Source organism: Meles meles, chromosome 5 (assembly GCF_922984935.1).
Source record: "Meles meles chromosome 5, mMelMel3.1 paternal haplotype, whole genome shotgun sequence".
Taxonomy (NCBI): domain Eukaryota; kingdom Metazoa; phylum Chordata; class Mammalia; order Carnivora; family Mustelidae; genus Meles; species Meles meles.
The window spans coordinates 105535824-105551160 of NC_060070.1; the positions used below are offsets into that span (position 1 = coordinate 105535824).

General features: G+C 39.3%; 1 protein-coding gene across 3 annotated transcripts in view; it reads left to right on the top strand.

Moving 5' to 3' along the window:
* Positions 1-14272, top strand: part of PRIM2 (DNA primase subunit 2) — a 338917-nt gene extending 324645 nt beyond the window's left edge. For all 3 annotated transcript variants that reach the window (XM_046006195.1, XM_046006194.1, XM_046006196.1), the window contains exon 14: positions 9553-14272. In XM_046006195.1, the coding sequence (XP_045862151.1) occupies positions 9553-9777 (225 nt within the window). In that variant the 3' untranslated portion in view covers positions 9778-14272. The remainder of the gene's footprint in view (positions 1-9552) is intronic.
* The last annotated feature ends 1065 nt before the right edge of the window (positions 14273-15337 follow it).

The window sequence follows — 15337 nt, forward strand, 5'->3', positions numbered from 1 at the left end:
AGAGCTAGAGCTTTGCTCTGGGTTAGCTTTGGCTTCAGGGATGTGGTTGGTGTGATCTTTTGTCCACCAGGAAAACTTCTCATATCAGCAATAAGGCTATTTTTCTTTCTTATCATTCATTTGTGTGTTTTCTGGAACAGCAGTTTCATTTCCTTCAAGAAATTTTCCTTTGCATCCACAACTTGGCTGTTTGGCACAAGAGGCCTAGCTTTTGGCCTCTCTCAGCTTTCAACATGCCTTCCTCATTATGCTTAATCATTTCTAGCTTTGATTTAAAATGGCAGATGAGCCGCTCTTCCTTTCACTTGACACTGGGAGGCCATTCTGGGGCTATTCATTGGCCGAATTTGAGTACCACTGTGTCTCAGGGAATAGGGAAACTAGAGGAAATGGGGAGAGGGGGGAATGGCCAGTGAGTAGAGGAGTCAGACCACATACAACATAATCACTTAAATTTGGCATCTTGTATGGGCATGGTTTCTGGTACCCCAGCACAACTACAGTAGTAACATCAAAGTCCCCATAACAAAAATAATCATTAAGTTTGAAATATTGGGAGAATTACCAAAATATGAAACAGACATGAAGTGAGCTAGTGCTGTTGGAAAAATGGTGCCGATAGCTGGCGCAGCTGCAGGGCTGCCATGGACCTTCAATTTGTTTAAAAAAAAAAAAAAACCCAAAAAACAAAACCAATACCGGGGAAACACAGTAGGACACGGTATGCCTATATAAGTCCTACTAGCAGGTTCTAAAAGGTCCACGTGGCAAGGGCCATGAACTCCGAAGCCTACAGAGGTCAGGCAGATAACCGAAAAAAGTATAGGTGGCTGTGATTAATAGGAGAGTACGGGAGGAACTGTTGTGTGCTGACGAGTTCAGGTTCCGTTAGGGGCCTTCACATTGACAAGTATGAAGATCCTGTACAAGTCAGCTGAACACACAGAACCCCCTTGTTGGCAACCACTGGTCCTGAACATGGCTTCCTAACCCAGGACAGATACCTAAGAATAGACCTAAAAGTCCATGCACTTCTTGAGACATTTTTTTCTGTGAATGTATATGTGCATTTTTTTGAAGTCTGTTATTCCGTTTCAAAGGAATCTATCCATTACTCTCTCCAAAAAGATGTTGTGTTTATTGAATTCATCATCAGCTACCATACTATTCATTTGTGTTTTTTCTGGTTTTCATGAAATAGTTTTTCTGTTGTGGTTATATAATAGTGGAATTTCTTACTTCATGAAATATTTCATAGGAAAAATATACCCTATATGAATATATATATGAATATAGTACTGTCAGCCAACATCTGTAGAACTTTTAACACATGCCCGGCCCAGCACTAAGTACTTTGGCCACATTAGCTCTTTTGATCCACACTGCAGTACTACAGCTAGATACTATTTTTTTTTTTTTTAAAGATTTTATTTATTTATTTGACAGATAGAGATCACAAGCAGGCAGAGAGAGAGAGAGAGAGAGGAGGAAACAGGCTTCCCGCTGAGCAGAGAGCCCGATGTGGGGCTTGATCCCAGGACCCTGAGATCATGACCTGAGCCGAAGGCAGCGGCTTAACCCACTGAGCCACCCAGGTGCCCCTAGATACTATTTTTATTCCCATTTACAAATAAAGTTTAGAGAAGCTGAGCAATCTGTGCAAGGTTCTACTGCTCATAAGGGATGGACTTGGCTTTGAACCAGACTGTCAGGTAACTATTTAAAGCTTGTGAGCCTGACATTTACCTGTCTAGATTCATGATCCAACCATCATGGTTTACATTTAAAAACAAATCCAAAGCCTAGCAATTCTGTATGATTTGCCTGAGGTCCCATAGCTGGTAAGTGGGAGATCCAGACCTAGCACCAGTCTGCTGTGGGTCTTATCTTCTTTCTAGTACATATGTTGAAAATATTACTGTTATTTCAAAACTTTGTTTTCACAAAATGTGAAGGACTAAATAGACATCAATAAAATAGGAGACAAGCACAAATTCTCATTAGTTTTATGAGTATAGGAATCTTACCAGGTGAGCACCTTTGTTTGGTATTTTCAGCACCGGTTTTGCATGACTCTTTTCCTTAAAGACCATATTCCTTAATTTGCCTGCTCAGCTTGAGAGGTTTAATTTCATATGTGTTCTTAATTATGTGTGGACCCTTTTAATTAAGAGGCCTCTGAACTTCTACAAATTGAGGTCTTGTTATTCAATCTCTTTCCTTTTTTTAAAATAAGATGTGGAAAGAAATTGAAATGTTGAGTTTGTGACATAATCCCCCCAAAAGAATTTTTTTTAGTTCTCAGATCAGCTTTTGTAGTATCTCATTCCTGTAGGAATGTTACTACTATGGCCAATTTTAAAACTTGCCTTAGATTAATGAAGATATTGAAAAGATATATGTCTAAATATGTAGACATATAACTACATATAACCTAGGCCACATAAAAAGGCTGTTTGAATTCACTAGATATCTCATTATAGGTTTTTAGTGGTGAATATCTATTAATTTTTTCTCATTTAATTTCAAAATAGAATCCATTTTTAAAAAAATATTTTATTTATTTGACAGAGAGGTCACAAGTAGGCAGAGAGGCAGGCAGAGAGAGAGGGAGAAACAGGCTCCCCACTGAGCAAAGAGCCCGATGTGGGGCTCGATCCCAGGACCCTGAGATCATGACCTGAGCCGAAGGCAGAGGCTTAAACCACTGAGCCACCCAGGTGCCCCGAAAATAGAATCCATTTTTATTGTCTGTTTTCTGCCATCCTGTCTACCCCCCCCCTTAAAAAAATTTGTTAAAGCTGTTTATTTTCCTGAGGACTCTGTGATCAAACTCATTTTGATGAAAGTTTTGAAAATGAACCAGTTAATTGATACCATTTACAGCAGCACTATGATAGTTCCATATGGCTTTTTTGGTAATACCAGCTGCCTCATTATAGGCTGTCATTGCAAAACCTCTTAATTAAAACCCAAACATCCCATAGGTAAAACAATATTGCTTCCATTCCTTCAAAATCTACATTTGCTGTGGCAGAAATATGAGACCTATGTTTGTGTGAAGGTCATTGTGTGCAAAACGTGTTGATTCCAAGGAAATGTTTGAGATTCAGTTAGTAGATGTCAAAATCTGACCTACTTGAAATCCGTTTTCCTCAGTGTTTTGAGAGAGCAGTGTTTTATTTTTTTTTCTTTTGGTATACTCTCTGTGTAAATGAAAATACTAAGCCTTGTGTAGATTCATCTCTGAATTTTAATTGAAAATCTTTTTTTAGAAATAGACCTTTTTAGGCACTGAGTCATTCTTGATACTTACTTTCCAAATAGCTGAGCATAAGTTTTCCCCCACCATATAAATCTTCACTAAATTCTTGCTAAATTCAATCACGTTTTCCTGCAATCTTAAACAGGATATAGCAAATACAATTCAGTTTTTTAAAAATAATACAATTCAGCTTTTTTATAATAACTCAAGGTCATTATTATGGATATCAGTCAGACTGCTGGGCTAGCAGCCATGATCATGTCTCACTTGGATCACTGCAGTTGCTTCCTAACGCATTTCCCAGCATCTACAACATGTGCATCACTCCTGTTCTTTACCCTCCACATAGCTGTTAGAATGATTTTTAAAACAGAGGAATATGATTATTTCAGTAAACTGCTTTAAAAGCAAAACAAAACAAAACAAACCGTAAAAGGGCTTCCCAATTGCTCTAAAGGTGAAATCCAAAATTTACATTGTAGCCTATAAAGGTTTCTCCACCCCATTTCCTTTTCTCTGGACTCCCAACTACACTGATCTTATTTCATATCCTTTACAGTTCTTTGGGACTTCTGAGCTAATACGGCAGAATGAAAATGCATCACAGAATTTCCTTCTCTCAGTAGTGAGCACAATGTACAAAACACAGTGAAAAAATCATCAACCACAAGGAAAACATCACCAATAGCAACCAATTAAGAAAAATGGAAACGGAAAATTCTCAGTGTTTCCATATCTAGAATGTTCCTATCTTTTTTTAAAATAAGGAATAAAGGAAATAGATGCTGTTGTGGGGGATTTCTATGGGTGTAACTTGTTTTCCTATTCTTCTGATTTGATTTTTAAGTAAAATCTATTTTCATTCAGTTAGGGTTTGTGGGGGCAGTGTGGAGAGGAGCATAAATCAAAGTTGTTTTTTTTTAACAAGAGGAAAGGAAACTGAATAGCAACTTCCTTCAGCCAGAAATAAGAGTGAAAGGAAACATTCAAAAACAAAGAACCTCTCTTAGAAGAAAATATAATCCAGTATATAGAAGGAAACTCTTCATAATTTCATCATTCTATCAAGCAACTTAATTAGACCATGAGTTCAGTAAAATGAGCTTATTAGCAATGAGTTAAGAAAGTTCAATTGCAGATCCAAGAGAGACAGCTGAAAAGCCAAACATCACATAGATACATGGTACATGCCTTCATTTCAAGGCCCTTGTCACTGTTCTAGTTGGTTAATAAGAGCATTAATTAGTTTATTTTTAAATTAACATATAATGTATTAATAGCCCCAGGGGTACAGGTCTGTGAATCACCAGGTTTACACACTTCACAGCACTCACCATAGCACATACCCTCCCCAATGTCCATAACCCAACCACCCTCTCCATACCCCGCTTCCCCCGACCACCCTCAGTTTGTTTAGTGAGATTGAGAGTCTCTTATGGTTTCTCCCTCCTGATCCCATCTTGTTTCATTTATTCTTTTCCTACCCCCCAAACCCCCCACGTTACATCTCTACTTCCTCATATCCGGGAGATCATGTGATAGTTGTCTTTCTCCAATTGACTTATTTTGGTAAGCATAATACCCTCTAGTTCCATCCACGTTGTCGCAAATGGCAAGATTTCATTTCTTTTGATGGCTGCATAGTATTCCACTGTATATATATATACCACATCTTCTTTTTTTTTTTTTTTTAAGATTTTATTTATTTATTTAACAGAGAGAGATCACAAGTAGACAGAGAGGCAGGCAGAGAGAGGGAAGCACGCTCGCTGCTGAGCAGAGAGCCCGATGCGGGACTCGATCCCAGGACCCTGAGATCATGACCTGAGCCGAAGGCAGCGGCTTAACCCACTGAGCCCCTATACCACATCTTCTTTATCCACTCATCTGTTGATGGACATCTAGGTTCTTTCCATAGTTTGGCTACTGCGGACATTGCTGCTATAGACATTCAGGTGCACGTGCCCCTTTGGATCACTACGTTTGTATCTTTAGGATAAATACCCAGTAGTGCAATTGCTGGGTCATAGGGTAGTATAAGAGCATTAATATAAAATGGAATAAAAAATATGTACATTTTTTAAACAGTGTATTTTTAAACAGTGTATTTTTAAAGATTTTATTTATTTACTTGACAGAGATCGCAAGCAGGTGGAGAGACAGAGGAGGTGGGGGAAGAAGGCTCCCTGTTGAGCAGAGAGCCCAATGTGGGGCTCAATCCCACGACCCTGAGATCATGACCTGAGTCGAAGGCAGAGGCTTAAACCACTGAGCCACCCAGGCACCCCTAAACAGTATATTTTAAGCAATATATTTTAAAGATAAAACATTTAAAGGCCTTTTATTCATCTTTTTTTAAAGATCTTATTTATTTGAGAGAGGGAGAGAGAGCAAGAGAGAGCACAAGCAAGGGCGGGGGAGAGGGAGAAGCAGGCTCCCCCTGAGCACGGAGCCCGACATAGGGCTCAATCCCAGGACACTGGGATCATGACCTAAGTCAAAGGCAGATGCTTAGTTGACTGAACCACCCAGGTGTCTCTTATTTGTTCATCTTTTGATGTACAGGCAAGGTCTCTTACTCGAGTAGTTTTGGAATTAGAATTCAATCTTTTTTTTTTAATAACCCATACCCGTAATACACCATCACCAATTTCCAGTTCATCCTTCTTCAAAATGGAAGAGGAAGCTAATTTACAGAGAAAACAATATGCTTTTTTCCTTTTCTTTTTTTCTTTTTAAGTGACTTGCCTTTCTCTAGTCTTTGCAAAGGGGTTAACTTAGATTTCATAGAACCAACAACTTTCTTTTTATACTCCTTTTTCCTTGGTTTTCCCTGAGGTAACCTTATGACATAGCAGCTGTTATTACTATAACCTCCATTTCATTGCTGAGGAAACTGAGGCTTAGAAAGATGATCATATTTCATTTTGTCCATGTTGAAGTCTAAGAATTCATTTCAATCTAGAGAGTCCTCTTTTGCGATGATAGATGTATTGAGAATTTTAACAAGTTGATTCAAGCTGTAGAAAATCCCTAATGTGTAATTATAGCACAAAGTGTTAGATTCTTTTTATATGAAAACATGCTACTATGTTTTTTATAATTTTTTTTAAAGATTTTTATTTATTTACTTGACAGACAGAAATCACAAGTAGGTAGAGAGGCAGGCAGAGAGAGAGGAAGGGAAGCAGGCTCACTGCTGAGCAGAGAGCCCGAGGCAGGGCTTGATTCCAGAACTCTGGGATCATGACCTGAGCTGAAGGCAGAGGCTTTAACCCACTGAGTCACCCAGGTGCCCCGTGTTTTTTATAATCTTTATAGCTAAGTTTAGCTTTAGAAATATTATGTGGTTTGTAAGCTTATTTGACTTTGCATAAAACCTCTTAAAACAGATCTCAGAGCAACTAAGCGATCAGACGGCCTTAATTCACACAAAACCAGTTTACTAGTTCTATGATTTTGCATAAATCATGTAATCTCCTTAGGCTTCGTTTTCCTAGTTTGTACATGTGGGAAGTTCAACTTAAAGGATCTTCAGGGTCTTTCCAATCTCTAATGTTTTCTATTTATAAAACATAAAGCCTTCTGACTGAAATGTGTTCTACAATAAACTTTAAATGAAACATTTTGTAAAATGCAAACTTTATATTGGATCTCCCACTTTTTAATGAATTGGGTGAAAAATCGAATATAATAAGTTCACAAATGACTCTTGTTAATAAAAATTATAGATTTATCATAAAACATTCAGGAAACATTTTAAAATTAGACAGCAAAGTAATAGACAAAAATTTGTTCCTAGTGATCTGAGTAATAACTTTTAAAATGTATTAGTCTGTATGCTATCAATCTGCTATACACTGAAGTTACTATAAAATTATTGGCCCATCATGTATCAACAACTAACTAAAGAGAATCAGAGAATCCTGGGTTATTCAAGTATTACCAGAAAACACTTTGTTTATTGGTTCACCTGTTAAGAGGGTTAATTCTGAACCATAAGAACAACTCTTTTAACCCCCTGCTAATCCATTTTAATCTACCATAAGATTATACATTGCTTTAATCACATCACCTCCCCTCTTAAGGATTTTAGTGATTCCCTGATGTCTATAAAATTAGGTCTAGACTACTTACCCTGGTTTTCAGGGCTCTCTGAGGCCTGGCCCCAGCCTATCTTTCCAACCTCATTTCCTGTTATTCCCTTTTACATGCCTTTTACACCAGGCCATCTGATCTACTTGCTTTACAGGAACATTCCTTCTTACCTTGCTCATGTGGTTCTGCTGCTTATATTAACCTTGACCTCATTATCTCAGCTTTTTATTCTCTCCATCTTCTCAAATTCAACTCATATAGCCCTTCCTCACAAAGCCTTCCTTGATCAACCCAGCCAGAATTTCTCTCTAATGTGGAGATAATAAGGCTATATCTGTGACCCTTATCACTTTTTTATTTTTGATAGAGGTTTTTAAGTATATGACTTATTAGGCTAGAAATTTCTTTAGAGTTAGTCCAATGCATTTGTGTGTGCTGAAAAACTGCGATCTCATAATGTGGCCTTCTACACAGTAAGTCTTCAATTCCTATGTGGCATGTATAACTGGTATAAACTGGTTAGTTCTGGGATCAACTCACCAAATATTTAGATACCTACTGTATGCAAGTCACTTCAGTACAAAGAGTGAGACATAAAAAGGTCAATAAATAGAAGATGAACAAAGAAAGTGTAATGGCTTCTCAGTTTGTAAAAAAGTAAAATATGCCCTAACAAAAACACAACAAATAACCCAAGTAAAATGGTATTTTTTGTTGTCAGCGTCAACTGCAGAAGGCAGGGAGCACAGAGATTTTACATGTGATCAACTTAGTTGATCTTCACAACTTCACGTTGGTTGAATGTGAAGAAAGGGACTAGTGTAGGAGCTTCACACTTCAGGAGCTGTCTTGCTCTTCTATCATACCCCAAGAGTTAGTAAAAGGCACACACATTTTAAGAACTTAATGCATTATAAAATTACTGACCTTGGCACAAGGACATGACAGCAGAGCCTACTGGTTATGAGCACGGTCTGCTCTTTCATATCCCAGCTCCAGCCCTGCCAGTATGTGATATGGAGCAAGTTAACTTAACCTCTCTCTAAACTGGAAAAATATGACAATCTCCCTTCACAGGGCTCTTTTAGAAGTTAGCTGTGTAGATAAACCTGTGTGTGAATGAGTATGGCGTGCATTTTATGCCACTTAGAATAATGTCTGGCACAGAGTAGGCATTCACTAAGTGCTTGCTAGTATTAAGGAATATGTTTTTCTTCCCCTTTAATAAATTTTGGGATCAAAGTTAGGGGAAAAGTGGTACTCCTTAAATCTTTAAATACAAGAAGTATTAACATCCTTACAGGGGCGCCTGGGTGGCTCAGTCATTAAGCATCTGCCTTCAGCTCAGGTCATGATCCCAGGGGCCTGGGATTGAGCCCCACATCAGGCTCCCTGCTCAGTAAGCCTGCTTCTCCCTCTCTCTCTGTCAAATGAATAAATAAAATGTTTAAAAAAATACTCTTACAAAGTTTCATTGTATATTAAAGGTACAGGGTAATGGATAATTTGAAATGATACTCCAAATTTAATTTAATTTAAAGTTTAGTGATAGTATTTGAGTAAAAAAAAAATCTTAAAGCTGTAAACCTGGTCATGTTTATATTAAGCCGCATTGAAAATTACAAAAGAAAAAGATTTTCTATGAAAAGTAAGAGCAGGGAAAGCCAAAGGTTAGAATGAAGAAAATACATTAGGTTGCTTGTGCATTGTTTATATGATACTAAATGGGATTGCATATTCCAGACTTATACATGTACTCTAAAATAGGAGTGCTGTCAGGGACCAATATCCAGACAGTGTGTGTGTGTATCCACTCCCTATGTTTAAAGACTACACCCTCATCCCTCACCCCCAACAAGTATTTATTGACAGATAGGCGGGCAGGCATTTTGCTTAGCCCTCTAAGATGCTGAGTAGAAGGTAGAGATGAAGTAGAGCTGGATAGGGAGCTGAAACTAAGCGCAGAGGTTGGGACTGGAAATACAGATGCTGGAGCCATTCATGTTTAGGTAGTAGTTGACACACCTTCTGAATGAAATCATGTAATCAGTGAATTGAGTTACGACCGAGAACTACTAGGTTTTGGGCAACTACTAGGTTTTTGAACAACGTCTAGAATGGTTTATGAAGCCCCTTTATTTAGACCTTTGCTGTGTATTTGTATGATATATATTTGCTTTCTTATACAGGTGGATGATTGTGGCTTTTCTTTGAACCATCCTAATCAATTCTTTTTTGAGAGCCAACGGATTCTAAGTGGTAATAAAGACATCAGGAAGGAATCCATCCAACCAGAAACTCCTCAACCCAAACCAGGTGTCCAGAAAGCCAAGGATGCATCATCTGCTCTGGCCTGTCTAAATTCCTCTCTGGAAATGGATATGGAAGGACTAGAGGATTACTTCAGTGAATGATTCTTAGACAGTTGGGAACCCTTTTCTTCACCAGCTTTCCTTTCTTACTTTCAAGATTCTGCTTGTTTCTTTTTTAACCTCTTAGTCTACTTCTTCCACCGCTCCCCAGTTTATCCCCTGGAAAGGAGGCTTGTGGGTAAAAACTAAGACCCACTCTATTTTCCTTTGACAAAAAAGAAAAGGAAAAATTTCTTTTGAAATCAATTGAGTGGTATGATCTAAGTCCTATTTTAGGAGATAAAACAGCTTTCTAATCTGGTTACACTCCCCTAGAGAAAATAGAACTAAAAACAACTCTTCTTTTAAACCTTATTGCTGTAATTTTTACTCAGTCCTTTTCTGGAGCATTTTAGTTAATAAATATCAAAATGTGTATAGTGTATCTATATGTGATTGCAGGAGTCAGATCATGAGAGAAAGTGTCCAAGAGGGTGGTATAGGACGACCTGACTTCTCCTATCCAGGGCATACCCAGTCTCCACCTACACATACAAAAGTTCTTCCTGAAAAACTAAAGGCTGATTACATCTTCTGCACCACAAAAGGTAGAGGGGCCACACAGATGGGGTAGAAGAGTTGGAAACATAGTAATGATGGGAACCCTACTCTCAGTGCTACAAACTGTAGTGGGGGGGAAGCACTTAAGGACTCAGGTGCAGTTTCGCCCAGCCTGGGGCACAGCAAAAAACACAGTGACTTAAAGACCAGCTAGACTGTAAGTGAAGGAATTACATTATTAACCCTAGAGCATCTGCCAAGCAGTAGGGGAACTGCTAGAAATTGTCTCCAGGATCAGAGGTGCTGGTGAGCAACACTGTTTATGTTTGCTTCCACTTTAATAGTGTAGACAGGAGCAGCATCCTGGCACACTAGCTAACCTGCTGCCTCAGTGAGCCTTGGGTCTCTAGCACACCTCAGCTCCAGCTATCCTACCAAAGCTTCCCCAGTGTGGCACACATCAGGACATCCCTGGGCTGTACCCACTACACATCAGCCATCTTGCCAAGGTGGCCCAGGTGCAAAGCATGCCAGGACGCCCCTAGGCAGTACTGGCTTCAGCTCTAGCCACTCCACCAGGGCAGCCCCAGTTTGAATAAAGCCCTGGCCCACACCTGCCCTAGGTCTAGCCATTCTGCTAGGGTGGCATCAGTATAGAGTACCCCAGGATGCCCTGGCCATACCTAATCCAGCTTCAGCTATCCAGGCCAAGGCAGCCCTGGCACAGTGTGCTTCAGGAACCCAAGCCTGCACTACCCCCAGCTCCAGCCAGCCAATCAAAGCCACCAAACATGCAGTCTATACAGGACCACTCCTTCAAGACTCAGAGAGGTGGTAGTTTCCCTTAATTCACAGCAATGGGGAAAGTAAAAAGAAAATGAGACTGAGGAATATGCTGAAAGAAAAGGAAGGAAGAAAGAAAGAAAATGGAAGGAAGGAAGAAAAGAGAACCACAAAAGCAAAAAACCAAAAAAACCCTAAATGGCGACAAACAATGTACCTGGTGAAAGAATTCAAAGTGAGTTCTGGTCTAAGATGACATAGGAAGACCCTGAAATCATCTCCTCCACGGACACACCAAATCTACACCTATGTATGAAGCCAATTCCTCCTGAAGAACTGAGAGCTGACTGAAGAGCTTCTGTACAACAAAAGATAGACCATATAGAGATTGACAAGATAAGACAGAGACCCAGTAACAAGAAAACCCTATCCCTGATGCAAACTGCAGTGAGGAGAGAGAGTACTGAAGGACCAGAAGCAGGTTCTTCCACCTGGGGGCACAAGAAAAAAGCCAGTTGAAAAAAGTAACTAGTATATAAAAGATCCACCAAACTGGGGGAGTTTCTGGAACTCTCCAGATCAGATGGGCTTGTAAACACTATGATTTATGCTCCCGTCCTTGAGAGCAAAGATGATAGCAGAGTTCTGGATGCTGTAGCCAGCTTGCCATTTCAGTGAGCCCAGACCTCTAGACCACACAAGCTCGGGACATTCTGAAGCACAAGAAAAAATCTCTTTAAAAGAGCAACTAAACTGTAAAAGGAGGAGCTCTAGAACCTTCCCAAAAGGCAAAGGAACTGCCGGAACTTTGGGTTGGGGGGACTGATGAAGACCAGAGTTCATGTGCCCCATCCACCTTGGTAGTGCAGATGGGAACAAGTCTGGGCATCCTAGCCGGTCTACTCCCTCAATGAGGCCCAGGCCTTTAGCTCACACCAACCCAACCCATCCCACCCAGAAGGCCCAAGCATGGGTGCACACCAGGACACCCCTGGTTGGTGCTCACTATAGCTCCTGCCATTGCACCAAGATGACACAGGCACAAAGCACACCAGACTCCTCCATGTCCAAACCACATCAGTTCCAGACAGTTTGCGAGAACACCCCTAGAACAGAGCACTGTGGGACTTCCTGGCTCACACCGGCTTCATCTCCAGCCACCCTGCTAGAATACCTGCTGTGTAGAGCCTTCTGAATACCCCTGGTCAGTAACTTACCTCGGTTCTAGGCTCCATACCAGGGTATCCACTGTATAAATTTCCCCAGGACACCCCAATGCACACCTGGCTTCACTTTAGTTGCCCCAACAGGACACCTTGTGTGCTGAGTACCAGAACACCCTAGCTTTCACCCACTTCAGTTTCCAGAGTGCCTGCTGCACAGAACAGCCCAGGACTTCCTGATTGATACCCACTTCAGCTTCAGCAGCCATACCAGGGAACCTTATGAGCAGAGAGCCCAGAACTGACCATGCATACCTCAGTTTCAGCCCCCCACCAGGATAGGCCACCACAAATTGCCTCAGACCCCCAGCTCATGCTAGCCACAGCTCCAGTCATCCAGCTAATGTCACCAGGCACACAGTCGACACATGGGATGACCATACAGAAGACCATTCCTTCAAGTTAAGGAGAAGTAACTGCTCCAACTAATTCATAGAAATACAAAAAGTCAAGCAAAAGAGGAGACAGAGGAATATGTCCCCCCCAAAGATAAAAGCTCAAAAAAGAACTAAATGAAACAGAAATGAACAATATGTCTCATAAAGAATTTAAAGTAATGATCATAAATATGCTCACTAGACTGGAGAGAAGAGTAGAAAAACTGAGAACTTCTACAGAGAGAGAGAGAAAATATAAAAAAGAACCGATCAGAGTTGAAGAATACAATAAATGAAATGAAAAATACACTAGAAGTAATCAACAGATTATCACAAGGGACTAGCAATCTGGAAGACAGGGTACTGGAAAGCACCTAAACTGACAGTAAAAAAAAAGAATTTTTTAAAATGTAAGAATAGGTTAAGGAATCTCTTGGATAATACTAAGTGAATAAACATTTGCATCATAGGTGTCCCTTAAGGAGGAGAGAGAGAATGGGGCAGAAAACTTATTTGAAAAAAATTGCTGAAAACTTCCCTAACCTAGGGGCAGGAAACAAACAGTTTCAAACACAGGAAGCACAAAAAGTTCCAAACAAGATAAACCCAAGAAGATCTACACCACAACATAAAATAATTGTCAAAAGTATCACAAGAGAAGCAACTAGTTATATATAAGGGAAACCCCATAAAACTATTAGCTAATGTTTGAACAGAATCTCTGCAGGCCAGAGGGGTATGACAAAAATATATTAAATCAGCTTAGAGGAAACCAAAACAAAACAAAAAACCTATAACAAAGAAGACTGTGCTTGACAAGGTTACTATTCTTCAGACTTGAAGGAGAGATAAAGTGTTTCCCAGACAAACAAAGGTTAAAGAAGTTCATCACCACTAAACTGGCCTTACAAAAAAAGCTAAAGGGTAAGAGGCCAGAGGAAGCAGAGGAATGATTTAATCACCTGGAAAGCAGAGTAATGTAATCAATCTGAGCAAATGAAAGAAAATATATCATGCAAGGTAAGAACAGATTTAGGGAACGCAGTGACTCCATCAAAAGTAATCACATTTGCATTAGATGGATCCCAAGAGAAGGAGAGAGATATAAAGGCAGAAAAATTTTTTGAAGAAATAATAGCTGAAAGCTCCCTGAATCAACAGAAACAGATATCTAGATTCAGGAGGTACAGAGTCCCTCCACAAAAATCAACCCAAGGGGATCCACACCAAGATATACAATAATTTAAAAAAGTAGTGATAAAAAAAATTTTTTTAAGCAGCAAGAGAAAAACAAGGGACATACAAGGGAACCCCCTTAAGGCTCTCAGTGAATTTTTTCAACAGAAACTTTGCAGGCCAGAAGGTAGAGGCATGATATATTTAAAGTTCTGAAAGGGAAAAATCTGCAGCCAAGAATATTCTACCCAGCAAGACTATCATTCATAATAGAAGGAGAGTTGATGAATTTCTCAGATAAACAAAAATTAAAGTTTATGACCACTAAACCAGCCCTATAAGAAATATTACAGGGCCCTCTTTGAGTGGAAATGAAAGACCATATGTGAGAACATAAAAAATTGGAAGCATAGAAGTTGTAAAAATAAGTATATCTATTAAAAAAATCAGTGAAGGGATTCACAAATGGATGTAAAAATATGAAACCATATTTCTAAAATGTGGGAAGAAAGGAGTAAATAGGTTCATATGTAAGCAATCATCAACGTAATATAGACTACTATATGCAAAAGATGTTATATGGTAACCACAAATTAAAAACCAAAATAGATAAAGAATAGGGAGAAAGGAATCCAAGTATATCACTAAAGAAGGCCAACAAACCATGAAAGAGAGCAAGAGAAGAAAGAATCAGGAAAAAAACTGCAAAAGTAACCACAAAACAAGTAACAAAATGGCAATAAATACAAATGAGTAATTACCTTGAATGTAAATGGACTAAGTGTTCCTATCAAAACATAAGATGACACGGTGGATAAAAAAAACAAGACCCATCTATATGCTGCCTATAAGAGATTCATTGCAGACTGAAAGACACTTGCAGACTGAAAGAGGATGGAAATACATTTATTATGCAGATGGATGTCAAAAGAAACCCAAAGTAACAATTCATATATTGGACAAAATAGACTTTAAAACAAAGACTGTAACAAAAGACAACGGGACAGCCACATGCAAAAGAATGAAACTGAATCACTTTTTTTGACCATACACAAAAATAAACTCAAAATGGATTAAAGACCTAAACATGAGACCTGAAACCATAAAACTGCCAGAAGAGAGCACAGGCAGTAATCTCTCTGACATCAGCTATAGTAACATTTTTTTAGATATGTCTCCTGAGGCAAGGAAAACAAAAGGAAAAATAAATCATTAGCGCTACATCAAAAATAAAAAACTTCTGCACAGCAAAGGAAACAATTAACAGAACTAAAATGCAACCTGAGTGGAGGTGATATTTGCAAATGGTATATCTGATAAAGGATTAGTACCCCAAATATTAAAAAACAAAAACAAACTGATACAACTCAACACCCAGAAAACAAATAATCCTATTAAAAGTGCGCAGAGGGGTGCCTGGGTGGCTTAGTGGGTTAAAGCCTCTGCCTTTGGCTCAGGTCATGATCCCTGGGTTCCGGGATCGAGCCCCGCATTGGGCTCTCT